This window comes from Ursus arctos, unplaced genomic scaffold, assembly GCF_023065955.2.
Source record: "Ursus arctos isolate Adak ecotype North America unplaced genomic scaffold, UrsArc2.0 scaffold_21, whole genome shotgun sequence".
NCBI classification, from domain to species: domain Eukaryota; kingdom Metazoa; phylum Chordata; class Mammalia; order Carnivora; family Ursidae; genus Ursus; species Ursus arctos.
The window spans coordinates 11,326,878-11,347,039 of NW_026622886.1; the positions used below are offsets into that span (position 1 = coordinate 11,326,878).

The 20,162-nt window shown below is 41.3% G+C and overlaps 1 protein-coding gene across 2 annotated transcripts in view; it reads right to left on the minus strand.

Annotated features, from left to right (window-relative positions):
• The window catches only part of TXNRD1 (thioredoxin reductase 1), a 211,143-nt gene that overhangs the window by 171,948 nt on the left and 19,033 nt on the right, over positions 1-20,162 (minus strand). The window contains exon 1 of one of the 2 annotated variants that reach the window (XM_048217926.2): positions 16,596-16,686. The exons of the other annotated variant lie outside the window; for it this stretch is intronic. Within the exon in view, the coding sequence (XP_048073883.1) occupies positions 16,596-16,686 (91 nt within the window). Of the gene's footprint in view, positions 1-16,595; positions 16,687-20,162 lie in introns of those variants that run through there. 2 annotated transcript variants of the gene reach the window in all.

The window sequence follows — 20,162 nt, forward strand, 5'->3', positions numbered from 1 at the left end:
ATAGCCTTCAAAGCTCTTCTACAGAGCCCATGATAATATTCCCACTCGGATTTGTGGGAAAAGTCTGGCTCATGAAAAAGTCAGGAAGTCATAAGTCAGCCCACTTTGGGTACATCAGTCTGTAGCTAATAAGAAATCTCCGGGACTGTTTTCTTGACTTCCTTTGTTCAGGCAACATAAACATCTTCTAGACCAGTGGCCCTCAAGATACGGTAGGCATGCCTCTGGAATCCCTGAGGTTAAAACTAGTTTCATAACTATAAGATATAGTTGCCCTTTTCACTGTTGGCATCCTTAATAATGTAAAAGGCTACTAAGACCAAAAGTTTGAAAACCACCAACCTTGATGTTTTGAAAATTTTGAAAGAAAGAAAATGTGGAAAGTAGAGTTTCCATGGGAGCTAAATTTTTTTTATCTAGGATTGAAAAAGAAATTCTTCTCTTAAACTAAATAAAGTGAACACACCTTGGCTTCTCTTTCAAAGCCCCCGAAACCAATTAGAATGGGGCAGTCCTTCAATCTGGGACTCTCTTAAAAAATTTTTTAAAAATTGCTTTTGTTGTTGTTAGTTCTAATTCCATGCCACTTAAATGTAGCCAGAAAAAGAAGGAGGAGGAGGAGAAGAAGAAGAAGGAGAAGAAGAAGGAAGAGGAGACGAGGAAGAAGATGAACAGGAAGAGGGCGGTGAGGTGGCTTGACTCCAACTAAAGAACAAACACTCAACATTCCCCTCCTTTCTTGATCCTTACACATTGCATGAGGCTCCAGAGGCCTGCCTTTCTATGCTGTGGTCACAAGGACAAAAAACCAGCAGCAGATCATTATTGGAGTTGACTGCTTAGACTTCTGAGAGCACGAGGTCCAGACTGTCAAAAGGTGAGAGAAGTAGCTCATAAATTTCAGAGCAGAGAAACAAGAGGGAAAGCAAAGAGGAGCCCAGTAAAAGAAAGCAAAATGGCAACATTAAACACAGACTAAAGCTGCCACTTGTTAGAACTTGAATTTCTGCCATTAATAAGCAACATGATCACTTCAAATGTGATGATAAAATTTTTATAGCACTCTACTCTGCCTGCTGTCATCACTTTCTGGTTTGTAGATGTCACATGCATGTTTTTACCCTGTTGCCTGTGGTTAAAAGCATCTGGGCTGCAAAACGTCAGAAGAAATCAAGGATTTCTGCAAATCCTAGAGCTTTAAAACTTTTTATTCAGCTCAAGAGTTTTGCAAACACACCACTACTCTTACATTTAACAAATTAGCAATATTAATAGTATTTTATTCAACCCACAAGACACACAAAATATTATTACACTTGGGTCTAATGAGACTTCATGAAATAACAAGTTATTCCATAAAAAAATCTAAGAGTGGGGAAGCTTTAATGGGGAAGCATGACATGATCCATGAAGTGAGAAGACAAGATAATTATGTGTTTTTTAAAGTCTGCAGGGTATGAGACATGCTAGAAAAATAAAACATAAAAACATAAGAAGACTAAAGACTCCTTAATAGGACATGATGATGACGTCTCCGATGCTGAATATAATAAATATATCTTAGTTTTTAGTACTATTTGCCAAATTAAAACAAAACACTAGGATGCTTTTTTAAGCCTCAAAGGGATTTTTAGTTCTCACAAAGAGCTTGTCATGTAAAGTACTTACTATGTTCCGGGCAAGCTGCTACAAACAGGCCGACAACATCCTGATTATAGCTCTTCTTTATCTCCTTCAAAGGAGTCTCACTGGAAGGTTAAAATTAAACCTGGATTGTGTTGAGGGTCCTACCTACTAGGAATTTCCCACTTGCCTTACCCCACAGTTGTATGCTAATGTGATTATATGCCATGTCCAGGATTTGATATCTATATGAGCCTGAGAATACACATTTGAAAGGAAATCTCTCTTCTCCAATGGATTGGATTATGGAATGATTTATGCTGGGAGAGAATATGCCAGAAGCTCAAGTGTGTTGTCACTGGAAACTGAATCTTCTCGTGGGGGTGGGAGTGAGGTTAGTCTTATTTACTGGATCACTCAGCCCAAAGATTATCCTGTCAGGGTTAGGGTCTACTACAGGGACCGCAGGCGGCTTACTGAAGGACCAAATGGAAGAAGAAAATCCAACTTCCTTTTACCTAGCTGTTAAATTTCATATTGATGCTATTAATAACAAAATCATTTTAGGGGCGCCTGGGTGGCGCAGTCATTAAGCGTCTGCCTTCGGCTCAGGGCGTGACCCCAGAGTCCTGGAATCGAGCCCCATGTCAGGCTCCTCTGCTGGGAGCCTGCTTCTTCCTCTCCCACTCCCCCTCTGCTTGTGTTCCCTCTCTCGCTGGCTGTCTCTGTCAAACAAATAAATAAAATCTTTTTTAAAAAATCATTTTAAAGGAAATACTATAGAAGTTTTTTAAATCAGAAGCATAAAAACATAAAAGATGTTACATGAAAGAATAAAATTGAGAAGTTTTCCTTAGTATGTCTTTTAAAAAATTACTTTCAATGACTTCAGAGATAGATCTTTGATTTAATAGGCAATTGATTTAATAGGCATTCCTTCTGGATTTCAGTTTCTTCAGCTGTGATATGAGTTGGTCTAGATACAGACAAAACTTCTGCAAATATGCCCTTTGTGAACATAAAGCATCTACATGGAAGAAAATGTAAATGCTACCTTTGATTGTATAACATACCCACTATAAAACCTGAATTATGGTCATTAAAATATAAAAAGAATCTGTGGAAAATGACACAACCAATGCCTCACATGCAAGAACACGTGCGCGCGCACACACACACGCACAAACATTAACTCCCCTACTAAATAGCACTTAAGAGCTAGCTAAAAAGCTCTCATCAATACCACACCATTAATTCTCATAATTTCAATAAACATGCTTCAAACATTTATACAGAAAATATTTTGCATTTTTCATATTCTTTGTTACCCAATGAGTGTTAAGAATAGCCAATGAATGGAATAATCACAGTACGTTAAATGTCCAGCAAATGTGACCAACACTAGGGTTTTGAAAAAACTGTCTTAATCTTTCCAATTTCCTCATAAAAGGTTTAGAAACAAAAGATAAGGTTGTATTCTATTTTAAATGATTTTTTTCTAACCCCAGGGCTTAAGAAAAAACTACAAAACAGATGTATTTAGAAGTCCCTCTGATTCAGCAACATTTCCACATGTATACACACACACACACACATCACACACAAAGAATACCAGGAGGAGAAAAAAATTAATAAAAGATACTCTACCAATCTACACAATCTTGTCCAGAAAATACAAGAGGAAGGATTATTTTCCAACTCATTTTATGAGGCCAGTATTACCCTGATACCCGAACTAGACAAGGATACTACAAAATAAGAAACCTACTGACCAATATCCCTCATAAACAGAGATATAAAACTCAACAAAATAATGGCAAATTAAGCCCAGCAATATATAAAATAATAATAATAATAATACACCACGAGCTAATGATGTTTATCCTGGGGATACAAGGCTGGTCCTTGTATTCAAAAATATTCAAAATTCAATCAATGTAATCTACCATATTAATGGTCTAAAAAAAAAAAACCCACCACAATCAATTGTATGCCAACATACTACATACCCTACGTGAAATGGACAAACTCCTAGAAAGGCATGCGACACAAACTGACTTAAGAAATACAAATCTGAATAGACCTAAAACAAGTGAAGAGTTAATGATCAAGAAAACTTCCCAGAAAGAAAAGCCCAGGCTCAGATGCCTTCATTGGTGAATTGTAACAAACATCCAAAGCAAAATTAACACCAATTCTTCACCAACACTTCCAAAAAAACAGAAAAGGAAGGAACATTTCCCGACTCAATTTATGACACCACTATTACCCTGAAAACCAAAGAAGAACATTACATGAAAGAAAAAACACGGAACAATATTCTCTACAGATACAAAAATCCTCCACAAAATATTAGCAAACTAAATCTAGCAACATATAGAAATAATTATATATCAATGACCAAGTGGAATTTATCCCAGGATAAACTTTGCATAGGTTGATTTAACGTATGAAAAAATCTATTGATGTAATCTTATATTAATAGAATAAAAAACAAAAACCACACGATCATCTCAATAGACGCAGAAAAAACATTTGACAAAATCTAATAACCTTTCATGATAAAAAAAAATACTCAGCAAACTAGGAATAGAAGGAAACTTTCTCAACCTGATAAAGCCCATCTATGAAAAACCACAGCTAACATCATACTTTATGGTGAAAGATGGAATGCTTTCCCCCTAATATCAGGAACAAGATAAGGATGTCTGTTCTTGCCACTTCTATGCAACACTGTACTGGAAGTTATAGCCAGGGCAATTAGGCAAAGAAATAAAAGGTATCCAAGTTGAAAAGGAAGAATAAGACTATCTACAGTCATAGATAACATGATCTTCTATATAGAAAATCCTCAGGAAAACACACACACACACACACACACACACACACACACACACACCCTCTTAGAATGAATAAGCAAGTTCAGCAAGGTTGTAAAATATGAGATTGAAATAGAAAAATCAATTATATTCCTATACATGAATAATCTGAAAATGAAATTAGGCAAGCATTTTTTTCCATTTACGATAACCTCAAAAAGAATAAACTACTTGGGGAAAAGACTAACAAGAGTGCAAAACCTACACATTGAAAACTACAAAACATCACTGAAAGAATTCAAAGAACTAACTAAATAGAAACACATCTCAAGTTCACTGACTGTAAGACTTAACATTGTTAAGATGGCAATAAACCCCAAATTAATCTATAGATTCAATGCAGTCCTTATCAAAATTCCAGCTGTCTTTTTTGCAGAAATTGACAAGCTGATCCTAAAATTCATATGGAAGTACGAGGGACCCAGAAATGCCAAAACAACCTTGAGAAAGAGGAACAAAGTAGGAGTACTCACACTTCATAATTTTAAAACTCACTACAAATCAATAGTAATCAAGATCGTGTGGGACTAGCACATGGATAGACATACAGATCAATGCAATAGAATTGAGACTCCAGAAATAAACTGTTACATTGATCTTTGACAAGGGTGTCAAGACAATTCAATGGAGGAAGAATTGTCATTTCAGCAAATGGTGCTGACATAACTAAATATCCACATGCAAAAGAATGAAGTTGGACCCTTTCCTCATACCATACATAAAAATTAACTCAAGATCTATCATACAACTAAATATAAGAATTAAAACTATAAAAGTCTTGGGGCGCCTGGGTGGCACAGTTGGTTAAGTGCCTGACTCTTGGTTTCGTCTCAGGTCATGGTCTCAGTGTCATGAGATTGAGCCTTGTGTTGGGCTCCTTGCTCAGCCCGGAGTCTGCTTGAGATTCTCTCTCCCTCTCCCTCTCTCTCTCTACCCCTCCCACTCATGCTCTCTCTCGCTCTAAATAAATAAATCTAAAAAAATTTTTTTAGGGATCCCTGGGTGGCTCAGCTGCCTAAGTGTCTGCCTTCAACTCAGGTCATGATCCCAGGGTTCTGGGATCAAGTCCCACACTGGGGCTCCTTGCTCAGCGGGGAGCCTCCTTCTCCCTCTGCCTGTCACTCCCCCTGCTTGTGCACACTCTCTTTCTCTCTCTCACACACACACAAAATCTTTTTTAAAAAGCTTTTTAAACTAAAAAATTCTTAGAAAAAAACATGATGGTAATTTTTGTGACCTTGGATAGTTTGTTTGATACACCACCAAGAGCACAAGCAACAAAAGAAAATAATCCATTGGACTTCATCAAAATTTTTAAAGTTTTGTGCTTCAAAAGACACGATTGAGTAAACTTAAAAAACAACCTCCAGAATGGGAGAAAATATTTGCAAATCATATACCTGATAAGGGACTTGTATCTAGTATATATCAAAAACTCTTACAACTCAGCAATAAAAAGACAAAGAGCCCATCACAAATGGGAAAAGGGTTTGAACAGATATTTTTCCAAAGAGGATATATCAATAATTGATACGCACATGAAAAGATGCTCAGCATCATTAGTCATTAGGGAAATGCAGATCAAAACCACAATGAGATGTCACTTCACAACTACTTGGACGGCTAAAATAAAAAAGACAGACAATAACAAGCGCTGACAAGGATGTAGAGAAACTGGAACTCTCATATATTGCTGGCAAGAATGTAAAATGGTGTGGACCCTTTGGAAAACAGTTTGGCGATTACTCAAAAAGTTAAATGCAGTTATCATAAGATCCAGCCATTCAACTTCTAAGTATATACCCCCCCAAAAAGAAAATGCGTCCCCATAAAACTTGTACGCTACTTTTCACAGCAGCATTATACTAACTGCTAAAAAGCAGAAACGACCCCAAATGTCCATCAACTGATGAATAAATAAAATGTTATATCCATATAATGGAGTATTACTTGGCAACAAAAGGAAATGAAGCAGTGATAACATGCTATGGCATGCATAAATCTTGAAGACATACTAAGTGAAAGAAGCCAATCACAAAAGAATATACATTATATGATTCAATTTCTATGAAATGTCCAGAAGAGGCAAATCTGTAGAGACAGAAGGTAGATTGGTAGTTGACAGGGCTGGCTGGGTAGAGGGGTGGCTAGTATTTACTGCTAATGGGTACAAGGTTTCTTTTAGGGGTAGTGAAAATTACATGGTTGCACACTGAACTAAGCACTTTTAAGTGGTGATTTTTATGGTATGTTAGTTATATCTCAATTTTTTAAAACCCTTATACAAATGTTTATAGCAGCTCTGTAATTCCAAAAAAAATGGAAACAATCCAAATATCCTTCAATGAATAAAAGGTAAATAAATTATGGTACATTCACACAACGTAATAAACGCAATAAAATGGAATAAACTATAGTTGTACACAACAAATTGGATGAATCTCTAAGGCATTATACTGTGTGGGGAAAAAAACAATCTCAAAAGGTTACATATTGTGTAATCCTATTTATATGACATTCCTGAAAATGCAAAACTATATTGACGGAGAACAGATAGTGGTTCCCAGAAGGTAGAAGCGGGGGTTGGTTGTGTCCACAAAAGGACAGCATAAGGGAGTTTTTTGAGAGTTATGGAACTGTTATGTATCCTAACTGTGTGTACATGTGCTAAAACTAACACCAAAAATGTCAATTTTACTTGTATGTTAAATTAAAAAATAAAATTAAAAAAGATATCCCAAACGATATACTCATTTCCTGTGCTATAAAATAAAAAACAAGACTACAATAGAGATCTTCTATGTAGAAGAGGGACATGAATTTGAGGATCATTCCTTTCAGAGAATGGGCTCCAGAAATATACTTGAGTTTATGCACACTCCTCTACACAAATCGTTAAAAATGCAATTAAGACATTATTTGGATCTTAGTATATTTATTACTTTAGAGCAAGTTCTTTCCTGCTATGTCAGAAGTTACTGACTTGCCCACATAAAATGAAGTGAATGAGTTAAAATCTTAGTAGTTACTCAGGCATGCATTCTAGCAGCCCAGACTGGAAAAAAGACATGTCTTAGATAATACATATGAAATTACCTGGCATATTGTGGAATCCTATAAAATGCTAGGTATTTTTATTTGGAATTTTACATTTCCTAGGCACTTGGGGACTCGATTAATTTTTCTGGGAGACAGATCCATAGAATATTAGAGCTGGAAAGGACTCAATGTTTATCCATTCACTTTATGTTGCAAAGGAAACCAAGGCCCAAAAGTGCAATGGAACTTGTCTAAGATCATATAGCTAGTTGATGGTACAAGAAGAACTAGAACTTTGTCTTCTCGACTCTAATTCTCTTTCCATTGCCCCTCAAGTGACTTGCAGAGTCATAATCTAAGTAAGCAGCTCTCAAATACACTGTCACGGTAATGACCATGACTATATTGGGGACTTACCTTGGACGCTAAGTTGTTTTACATCAAGTTCTTCCAGTCAGTTCAAGGTTATATTCCAGAGACACAATAGATCTTGTGGACATGAAGTGATCAAGGGATTCTGCTCTGCTTTGTAGGCAGGTCAGCGAACCCATAGCACTCAGTGTTCACCACCTAAACTGGATATTTTGGGCTATTCAGGATTTCTATGACTAATTTTTATTCTATTTGTCCCTAAATACAAGGTGAAACTATCTTGACCAGGCTCCTTTTCCCACTATCTCCAGGTACTGGCAATCCTCCAAAAAGTTTTATTTTACTTCTACTGCTAGTTCTCATGATAATACAATGCTTTACTTCCAAGTCTTATGAGCGGACGGAAGGATGCAGATTCTCACTGGATTAGAAATGGCTAATCAATCTACAATCTACAAATGAGGCAGTATAGCACAGTGGTTAAGAGCATTGGTTCCTGGGGCACCTGGGTAGCACAGCGGTTAAGAGTCTGCCTTCGGCTCAGGGTGTGATCCCAGCATTATAGGATCGAGCCCCACTTCACTCCTCCGCTATGAGCCTGCTTCTTCCTCTCCCACTCCCCCTGCTTGTGTTCCCTCTCTCACTGGCTGTCTCTATCTCTGTCGAATAAATAAAAATAAAATATTTAAAAAAACAAAAAAAAAGAGCATTGGTTCCTGGGTGAGGATCCTGGCTCCACTCCTTACTAGTTATATGCCCTTTACTTCTCTGTGTCTCATTTGCCTCATTCGGTTGTTTCAAGGACTGAATGAGTTAATACCTGTAAAGCAATTAGCACAGGACCTGGATCATAATGAGCATTCAATAAATAGTACTATTTTTCATAAAAAGTCTCAGAAGTTATATATTACTCTAGAAAACAACCCCAGAAAGACATGTTCACTCATCACCCCAGCACCTGCAACAATGCCTAACATCTTTATGATGGTTAAAGTGTTGAATGAGTACATGTAGCCCGATTTACAAGACTTCCTTAGGAGTTATCCTCTTTCAAAAAAACTATATTTCTGGGAACTACAACATCTCATATGGCATATTGGAAATACCATTCCCTCTCCCCATGATAAGGGCAATTTTACCTGCCTGAGATGTCCCATTTGTAGGATTCCAAAGAGATGGGGAAAGAGAGTTCGATAAAAGAAGTTTCCAAGAGAAAAAAGATGGTCCTGGGTTGACTGTCACTGGGATAGAAAAATCAGACAGGAGAGGCGCCTGGTTGGCTCAGTTGATTAAGCATCCAACTCTTGATTTCGGCTCAGGTTTTGATCTCAGGGTGGTGAGACCAAGCCCTGCCTCAGGCTCCATTCTCAGCATGGAGCCTGCTTAAGATTCTCTCTCTCCCTCTCCCTCTGCCCCTCCCATGCTTGTGCAGGCGCATAGGCTCTTTTCCCTCTCTCCAAAAAAAAAAAAAAAAAAAAGAATGAAAAAGAAAAATCAGACAGAAGGGAATAACTTGACTCCCTTCATTCAAGCATTTATTGAGCATCTACCTTGTGCCATGATACACCGTCCCAAACAGGGAACGCAGCTCTGAGCAAGACATCCTTGCCCTGGGAAGTCAGTCTGGTAGAGCAACTACACAATGCACTATATGTCCTATAACACAAAGGGCAACACTAGCTTTACTTGGGGAATCACAAAACTATCATTTGGAATGGGTCTTGATGGGTAAGAAGAAGAAGATGGGTAAGAAGAGTTTACACAGCAAAGAGGAGAAGGAAGAGTATTCCAGGCAGAAAACCAAATGTTCAAGAACAGATGAATGAGGGAGCTTGTCAAGGTCAGGGAACAGGAAAAAAAAAAAAAAAAAAAGTGCCAAATGCAAGAGAGAGGGCTTAAAAGAGGCCTTAAACCTGTCAAAGTTCCTTTGTTCTTAAAAGAAACTTCCCTAGGAGTTCCAGCATTGGTCTAATCTAGTAAGAATGAGTATTGATCAGTTTGCATCAATTGATAATTAATGCAAAAAGAAAAGATCCTCACATACAATTCTCTTTAAAATCTACCCCCTCCTGGGGTACCTGGGTAGCTCAGTCGGTTAAGCATCAGACTCTTGGTTTTGGCTCAGGTCATGGTCCCAGGGTCCTGGGAATGAGTCCCACATCGGGCTCCCTGCTCAGTGGGGAGTCTGCTTCTCCCTCTGCCCTTCCCCTCTGCTTGTGATCTCTCTCTCTCTCAAATAAATAAATAAAATCTTAAAACAAAAACAAAAACTACTCCCTCCCCATCCCACACTATTCTGCCCACACCCAGAGCCAAAGATGTTGATTTGACTTTGTTTTGTTGTGTTGCTTTAATAAAAACAATTAGTGCTCTTTAGCAAGTCTGGTCTGGCTGTGGGGGCTGACAACCAGCTGCCAGACACACAGAGCGGCCCATGCTTTTCTCCTCCCTCCTTGCCATCCCTACCCTCAGCTGCCTCTTAGTGATATGGACCAAATCCTCGTTCAGCTTCCCTCTCTCTCCACTTTGGCCTGGACACCCCCTCTTGCTCAGCCAGATCAGCCCAACCAAATCCTAAGGATCGTATTACCAGTCTAGCAGATCAAATCACATCCAGAAAGATACCATGGAAGCCTACTACAAACAGGTACAAGGAAACCTTGCTTCCTGCTCTCCCAACATAAAGATTGTTTAGCCCAGTATTACATTTCTGACAAAACCTGATGGGGGTGGAGAGCCACTTACCAAGTTCTAGTTCCTTCTACTCCCCCTCCACCTCTTCTTTGATCTCACTGCATACATAAAAGAAAAAAAAAAAAACTAGCCGTTGCTCAAATATGTAGAATTACTTCCATAAACCTAAAACAAACATGATAACCAAGAGCACAGTATCCACTTCACAGTAAATCCTTGTGATAAAGCATTCAATGAAACAATCATTAACTGGATATAGAGGGGCATAAGTCTTCAATATGCTCCCAGTGGTTTAAACCTTTTGCAGGCTGCGGCACATACCTGAAAAAGTAGTCAAATTTGGGCAGCACATTGGGGAGGGAGGAATAAGCAGCTCAAAATACCACTAAATAAGTGAGCGATAACTCCACGGTAATCATCATTATCCATGATCTTAAGAAAAAGTATCCAAAACTTGGAAATAAAGGAAGAGGATGGCATTGCCATTTCAATGTCATACTGGGGCATTGTTTAACAAGCCCACTGAAGAATCATTCAATCCTTTAAGAGACTGTACCTGTTCTTGACTTTGCTATTTACTATTTCATTAGTGTCCAGACACTGAAGTTTTGTTATTGTTTTTTTTTTAAGATGTTATTTTTAAGTAATCTCTGCACCCATTGTGGGGCTCAAACTCACAACCCCGAGATCAAGACTCTTGTGCTCTACCAACTGAACTAGCCAGGTGCCCCCAGGGACACAGATGTTTTACAATAACCTGTCCAGTAATACCAGAGGTTACAGTTTTATTGCCCTGTGGGACATTAACCAGTGTTGCAACTACTAGCAAATTCAATTCAGCAATTCTTTAAGTCTCTATTCCTTGGATTCTCCTTCAAATTAGTAGCTTCATACATTCCAGTTAATAAATTTTTATACATGTTCATCTTATTTTTTACAAGAATCATGTTTTTAACATTTTTGAAAATCATACTTTGGTCATTACATCATTCATTCAGTCATTTCTCTTTGTTGCATTGCTATCTATGAAAAACTGTTTTCTGCCCTGGCTACATCTCCTACACGTTCAAAAGGCCCCATCTTTTTTTTTTTTTTCTTAACGTGTGCCAGCTTGACACTACACATTCGCAGACCATAATGACCTGTGATCATATCTTGTTTGGCCTTCAGTGTTTTATTTAATTGAATTATTGCTGACATTCACAAACTGGAAGAAGTCACAAAAACAATAAATAAATATGGATTTCTAGTTTCTCTTGAAAAAATCTGAAGGTCTGGCAACACTAGAGTCATCTTCCCACCCAACGAAGGAGAGCTGAGCCCCTTTTAGCGCATTCTGTCCCCCGTTAATCCCAGTCTCCACCGCTCTCTATTGTTACCTGCCTGTCCTTGCAGTAAATTTAAACTTTCAATCCCTCAACTGTGGCCTGTCCATTCTTCTCATAACAAGCTGATACTCAGTCTATCCCACCTCCTACCACATGCTCAGCTCAGTTTTTCATCTAATAGCCACTGACATCTGAAGTGCATGGGTCTGTGTGTGTATACATAACACACACACACACACACACATTCAATCGTGGCAAAAAATAACTTTTAAATTTTGATCAAAAGTTGGCAGCACATTTGAAGGCATTCTCAACACACCTGACAGTTGAAAGCTGAAAACTGCACTGTCATTTAAACCAATAGGTAACAAACTATTTGTCAACACCAAATAGAGACTCATGACGGTGATTTACAGCTGTATACATGTAGACTGGTTTCTTTTTTTTTTTTAAGATTTTATTTATTTATTTTGTCAGAGAGAGAGAGAGAGCGCGCGCGCCAAGCGCGCACGAGCAGGGGAGGGGCAGGCAGAGGGAGAAGGAAGCTCCCCCCTGAGCAAGAAGGCCAACTGATGCAGGACTGGATCCCAGGAAACTGGGATCATGACCTGAGCTAAAGGCAGACGCTTAACCAACTGAGCCACCCAGGTGTCCCGTATGTAGACTAGTTTCTACCAGCAAAATAAAGCACAGAGCTTAAAAACAGGATATAAGGAACACTCATGAAATACTCAGTGATGTTGTATGAAGGTTAAAAAAAAAAACACACCACCACTTGGGGCACCTGGGTGGCTCTCCTTAAGCGTCCGCCTTCTGCTCAGGGAGTGATCCTAGGGTCCTGGGATTGAGCCCCGCATCAAGCCCCGCACTGAGCTCCCTGCTCCACTGGAAGCCTGCTTCTTCCTCTCCCACTCCCCCTGCTGTTTTCTCTCTCTCGCTGGCTGTCTCTCTCTCTGTCAAATAAATAAAATCCTTAAAAAAAAAAAAACACACACACACACACAAAACCTTACACATTAATCCCTTCTTTCAAGGGCTTAATCCAACTGCAAATCCAAAACACACTTTAAAAAAAAAGACAAATTTAAAAGCTTCAAATACTAAGAAAACATTAATACAAAGAGGTGAACATTCAAGTGTGAAGATTCAAACATGACCAAAGACATTTACTTAAATTATCTGGCTAATGTGGGCTAAGAGCAAGTTTTCCCTTGAATTATCTAGCAAGTTATGCAAGTTCTGACTGCAGATTCCTAGCATGTCAGTCAGGATGACCCTGGTTTCTACACCACAAGATTTCAATTTCCTCTTATTACATCCTCCACCCAAACCGCAACCCCGCTGCTGACAACAGGCCTCTCCCCAGGAAAAGGTGGGTTCACTCTGGCTCAAACACCTCACTCCTTTGTTGTCAGACCTTGGTTCAAACAGAATCACCCGGAGCACCAAACATGGCAATTCCTGGCCCAAAACCCTGAGACTTGATTTAGTAAGTCTGGGATGGAGACCAGGAAAACAAACGTTTAACTTACACATACCCACCCTTTATGTAATTAATTCTCTTACCGGTGGTCTTAGGATACACATTGACAAACACTGTTTCCTTGCCTCACTGGAGAAGCTGGCTGTAGAGAGCAAGATGGAGTCACTCATGTCAAGCAGGGGCCTGTGTCAAGCGATGATGCAAGCACTTAAGGGTCCTGCAGCTACCAGATATCGCTGAGACCAGCAGCAGCTGACACCCCAGAACTGACAACAAGCAGAAGCAGAGGAGGCCTGCAGGGGCCCAAGACTGATTAAATCTCTCTAAAAAGGGAGGATTTCTGCAGCAAACTGCGAGACTCCTCAGACATGACCCCTCTATGTCTGACCACTTTGAAAAGGCAGCTGCCGCCAAAGACTCTGCCTGATTGATGTCTGGACAGAGCTGAGATCCGTCACTGCTTGAACATCATAAGGAGTAAGTGTGGAGAGCTGACCCGGACCGGACGGAGGGCTTATCTCTACGGTGTGCCCACAGGCTGACTTCACGCTTGGTTCGTTAACTTCTACCCATTGTGTTATCTTGTTTATTGTGTGCTATGTAAGAAGCCAAGTTAATCATATCGTGACATGTCATTGAGTTTGGAATCCTGAACCTGCTTTATAATTATGTTAACCCTGCTTTATGACTGAATAAAACTGACTTTGTGGAAAGACACAACTCGTGTGTGTGCCTTCATAGTGTGCTTGTGACACTGGTCAATGTTAGTAACATTGGCTTTTGGAAAATTTCTCACTTACAAAAAGTTGTCCTTTGCCATATGGACCATATGGATACATTTACTGAGTCCCAACCATCTGCAAGGCAGTGTGTCAAGGGCTGTGACAGATCAAATAATGAACAAAACGCATTCCTAACTCTCACAAATTCAGCAGGAAAGATAAATGTTTACAAGTTAATTAAACTAGAATGGAATATGTGTCATGGCAGGAATACAAATTAAACTCTAAGCACTGAGAAGCTGACTCCCTCTACCATTCTCTGCCAGCATCTTGTACCCATCCATCTTTATGATTACACATGATGACACAGCATTTTCCATGCCCTTCCTCTCCACGAGACTGTATGTTCAAGGGCTGAGATCATGCCTTGTTCACTCCTGAGTTGTTACTGCCTGATAAATAATAAATGCTGGGTTGAAGAGTCATTTAATCAAGACGTCCTTCATCATTACAACTTGGCCCAGATTGTGAGAGACTTCACATTAGATTCTGGCTGCTCATTTAGGAAGTCAGTTCCTTGAAACTTAGCCATGTAATTTCACATTTGGAGGGAACTTACAGAACATGTGGTCCAGTATGTCACTAAATTTGGTGTGCAGATCATGGGTGGTACTCAAGATAGCTTCTAGAATGTTTATAGAGGATATATGAAAAAAATTTAAATTTCAATAGGAGGCATATCTATGTGTGCATAGAAAATATCTATAACAGAACAGTGATTTTCATAGATTAATGCTTAAAACAGTGCTAAATTTATTTTAAAAAGTAAATGTAGAACAGGTGAAACTTTTATGCTATTAGAAATCCTAGTGGTTGCCTTGGTATGAGAGTAAGAGGCATGAAGGGGGCTTCTGCGGTACAGGAAATGTTTCTTTAGCTGGGTGCTGGCTGCACAGGGACGGTCAGATTTAAACTGTATTATGACAATAGCTCTTTTCTCTATGTACAGTATACTTCAATCCAAAAGTATTTTTTTAAGTGGGTGTAAATAGTAAATAAATGATAGTATTCGGATACTGGAAAAATCCTGAAGGTGGAAAAGGAAAGGTAAATTTGGGATACAGGGACTCAAATTCCATTGTGTAGATGAGAAGAAACTCAAGTGAGGGCCACACATCAGCCGCTAGACCTTGCGCAGGGGCTGTCCCCACCCAACCGTCTCTCCCATTCTCCCTTTCCCCCACCTCATGTCAGTTTCAGCAGGATATGCACCCTCACTGTCTCCACGATGGTTTTATCAGCTGCTCCCTGCTCAGACGCCCCTGCCAAATCCAACTCTTCCAAGGGAGCGGCCTTCCCCACTTGGCTGTTTTTACCGTTCCTTTAAGCCCTTCGCCATATGCTGCCTTGTGACTAAATTGTAAGCCACGGAAAGACACAGATCCTACAGCACTTAACAATTCCACCTATTGGGCAAGTTACCTTTCCGGGTCTCACTTTTAACACCTGTAAATCCGGGGGGTGAGGGGGCAGTACAAAGACTATGATCTGGGTTTGGAGTCAACAACTGCCTGTATCCCAGCTCTACCACTTACTACTGTGGAACTTTGGGCACGTTTCATCGTCATTTTGTGCCTTAGCTGCTTCAGCTGTAAAATCAGGGTTATGATATACCTATCTTTTAGTGTCGTTGGGAAAGTGAAACAAGATTATCCGTGTGGAGTGCTTAAAACAGTGCTTAGTAACTGTTAGCCATTATTACCATTATCTGCAAAGCGGAGAAATACAAGCGCCTTTCCCCTGACGAAGTCACTGAAAGGATAGAGTGGGCTGGCGCTGTCAGGTATGTGCCTAAGACTCAAAGGGGAGAAGACGGGGGAGGACAGTAAGATCTGATGAGTCTCGAAGGCGGAGGGGTGTGTGGGCAAGGGGGGTACGCGGGCCCCACCCAAGACCTTCCAAGTCAGAATCTCCGGTTACAATGGCCCAAGTTTTTCTTGGCGCTTAAGCTCCTTTGATTTGGGTTTCTGTCCCCCTGCCCCCGGGGTCCTGGCTCCTCGAGAGGTGACGGTGAATTCCCCTTTGAAACACGGTGCTTGGAACAAGGGAGCATCAACAGCCCGCGACCAAATGCAGCCCAGTAACCGCCGGCGGTCTCGCTCGCTCGTGAGCCGTCTTCGGGCAGGTCTCGCAGCCGGCACGCTTCTCCTTCCGCCTCCTGTCTCCCGGAAAGCTACCGGCCGGGCGGCCCCTTCTGGGGGCAAACTTGGGGAGGCCGCTCCGCGCCAGCGGCGGGTACCCCGGGCGCCTCTCGACTCCCCGGCGTGGCGCGCGTCGGTCGAGACCCGGGGCTCCGGGGCGGCGCGGGCTGTCTGGAGGGCGCTTCCCGGTCACCGCACGCCCCAGGCCCGTCCGGCCCCGCACTACGGGGCCGCGCCTTCGCACTCACTCGTACCTGGCGACTGGCTGCCCGGGCCGCTGCGGCCGTTGGCTTCCGGTTGCGGGCAATCGGACGCCTTCACCTTCTTGCTCTTCGCACAGCCCATGGCGCGCAGGGCTCTGTGGGAATTCCCGGCTGAGGACAGCCGCAGCCGAGCGGGGGCCGCGCGCCCCCTGCCGGCGGTGAGCGGAACGGCGGCGGGCGGGGCGAGGCGGCGGAGGGCGGGGCGGCGGGCGGCCACACCCTGATGCCCAAGCCTCCTCTCTTGCAAGCAGGTGGATTTTTTTTCACATTAAAATACGCTCACTAAAGATAAGTAGGAAAATGTAAAGTGGAAAGAAGTGGGGGAAAGGCATTATCCAAAATCTTATCTTTCAAGTTACTGGTACCGAATTTACTATTTCTTTCCAGTTTTTTTACCCTCAATAAATAGTTTTGCACCTAGGTTTTCACTTAATACTAGCATTTTCTATGCATAGTCCTGTAAGCCCCCCAGATAACTTCCTGGCTTCCACTCTCATCTCAGCTTTTGCCAGTGGATTAGACTGACAACGACCATTTCATTTTGAAGATTGTATTTATTGAGAGAGAGGGAGAGAGAGAGAGTGCCTATGAGAGTGGGATGAGGGGCAGAGGGAGAGGGAGAGACAGAATCTCAAGCAGACTCGCTGAGCACCTAGCCCACCCCTGGCTCGATCTCGACCCTAAGATCATGACCAGAAGGGAAGTCAAGAGTCCATCACTCAACGACTGAGCCACCCAGGTGCCCCTGATCATTTTATTTTAGACAGAAGCCCGCTCACACCATCCTCACCTCACCTGCACCACTTACCATACTCTTCGCTTTTATATAGCTCTGAGAGCCTTCCAACTACTCTCTGGTCTCTCTCTCCTGCTCTCACTTCCTTCCTCCCACCAGAATAGCATCTTGGCATTTTGTTTTTCTTTTGTGCATCCCAAAAGCTTAGAACAGTGCCTGGGACACTGTAGGAATTGAATATTGAGGGGAAGAAGGAAGGAAACATTATCTTTAATAACTATCAATATAAAAGTCCTCCCAGTAGAGCTACTGTACTAGGCTTACCTAGTCCTCTATTGATAGACATTTAATTTGTTTCTTTTTTAAAAATATTATGAATAAGACTACAGGGAACATCTTTATGTGTAGAGTTTTAAGGCTCTCCCTTACACATTTCCATATTGCTTTCCAGAATGGTGGTCCCCATTTGTACTCCCAGTAGGAAGGAATGAACGTTCCATGGTACCCAAGAGTGATTTTTAACACCAAAGCCACATTGTGCCACATCAGGTGGGGGTCACTGTTCTCAATGTAGTGCTTGGTTTTTCCTTCTTTCAATGAATTAACATATGTTAAGCATCCGGGGCGCCTGGGTGGCACAGCGGTTAAGCGTCTGCCTTCGGCTCAGGGCGTGATCCCAGCGTTATGGGATTGAGCCCCACATCAGGCTCCTCCACTATGAGCCTGCTTCTTCCTCTCCCACTCCCCCTGCTTGTGTTCCCTCTCTCGCTGGCTGTCTCTATCTCTGTCGAATAAATAAATAAAATCTTTAAAAAAAAAAACAAAAAACATATGTTAAGCATCCGACCCATATCCGGCTTTGTTCTAGGGTTACAGGGCGTCTAAAACAAGTTTCCTGCTCTTGAAGAACTTCCATCCCAGCTGAGATTTAGTGACCTTGTCTGGTCACCAGATGTGTGGCCGCGGTGCAGGCCCTCTGTTTTCATCTGAATTTGTGGGCAAGCTTATTTCCTGCTTTTCTTGGGAGCAACCCAGAATCAAAATGCTCTTGGAAAAGGGTATTTATTTGCTTACATACAGAAAGTGAAGGCTGAACCCAAACCTTTTAAAAACAGACACTGCACAAAGCCAAAGTGATGCTAAACAATCTCACCCAGGTGTTTGCAATCTGTTGGGATGGGAAGTGCTATAACGAAGCCAGGAACTTTTAAAGGCAAAGAAAAGTTCCCTCCCTCTGTAAGCTAGGTCCGTAATTCCTTTGTTCAGCTGGAATGATTATTTCGGGAATTTTTTTTTCTAAACATGCTGTTCAACTTATAGCTAAAATTACTACGTATTTTGTCGGCAAAATCCCAATTGTAGCTGTCTTTTCTTTTTCCCTATCTAAAGCACACATTAAACTAAGATGATGGTTTTCCTGTTTTTCTGTGTTTTTTTTTTTTAATACCTAGGCAAGAGTAGCTGAGAGGCATGTGCTTGTCTGAGTCATCTTACCACATACGAACAATTTGTTGGACCTTGAAGATGAGCTGGGCACCCTGCTTACTGCTTTGCTCACATCATCTTGTGTTATCTACACAAGAACTCTATGTGGTAAGGATGATAATTATTCCTGTTTTACAGTAAGAATCCCGAGGCTGGTGAGTTAACTGCCCAGATTCCCAGAGCCTGATATACGAATCCAAGTCTCCTTACTCCAAGGCCTCTTTGCTCTTAACCACTACCTTATAGAATCATTGTGATATTGCAATCCACTAATTATATATGATCTGTTTAAAGCACATCGAAAGAGAGGGCATCTCTCTTTCACCCAATAATAGTCAACGTTCAGTCCTCGGCTTACTTGACCTGCCCATCCCACGTGACCCCCGTTTGTCATTCCCTCCTCCTTGGAACAGTTGGCTTCTAGGATACCACACTCTCCCATTTCCTCCTAGCTTGCTGGCTGCCGCTTCTGGGTCTCCTTTGCTTGTTCCTTCCCAATCTCTCTGGCACTTGGTATTTAAGTGCCCCAGGGCTCAGTCCTTAAACTATCTCTGTTCTTCTCCCCCATTCTTAATCTGCATTTGCTCCTCAGTGACTTCATCCAGTGTCAAACTTTCCAGGCCATCTGCCAAATTTACATCTCCTGCCCTATCATCTGCACCTGAGTGTCTAATAAAACTCTCAAACCTAGTGTCCAAATAGATGGTCCCCTCCCCAAACCTGTATGTCCTGTAGTCTTCCCCAGCTCAGAAAAAGGCAACTCTGTTCTTCCAGGGGCTCGGATCGAACACCTACCTGGGTGTTATCCTTGACCCCTTTCTCACACATGCCACATTCAGTTTGCCAAAAAATCCTGTCCATTCTACCTTCAAGTGATATCTCAAAATAAACAAACAAACAAAACCCCCCAAAACACAAAAACAAAAATATCCCTCTAACTACCAGTTTATAGGAAACAGAGGACAAAGGAACAAGTTGAACAATCCATAGAGATGTAATCAGCATATCCACAATGTACCGATTTCATCAACGAATAATGACAAGAGAAGAAAAAGAAGTGGGAACTTGTCATTTCAGAGAGACTTAGGGTATATGAGGTATCTAAGAGGAATCGAATTCATAGAGACAGAAAGTAGAGTGGTGGTTACCAAGGGCCGGGGGAGGGGAGTTTGTGTTTCATGGAGACAGATTTCCAGTTTGGGAAGATGATAAAGTTCTGGAGACAGACAGTGGTGGTGGCTGCCTCACAACGTGAATGTACTTAATGCCACCGAACTGTATACTTTAAAATGCTCCAAAGGGTAAATTTCTCATGTTATGTATATTTTAGTAGGAGG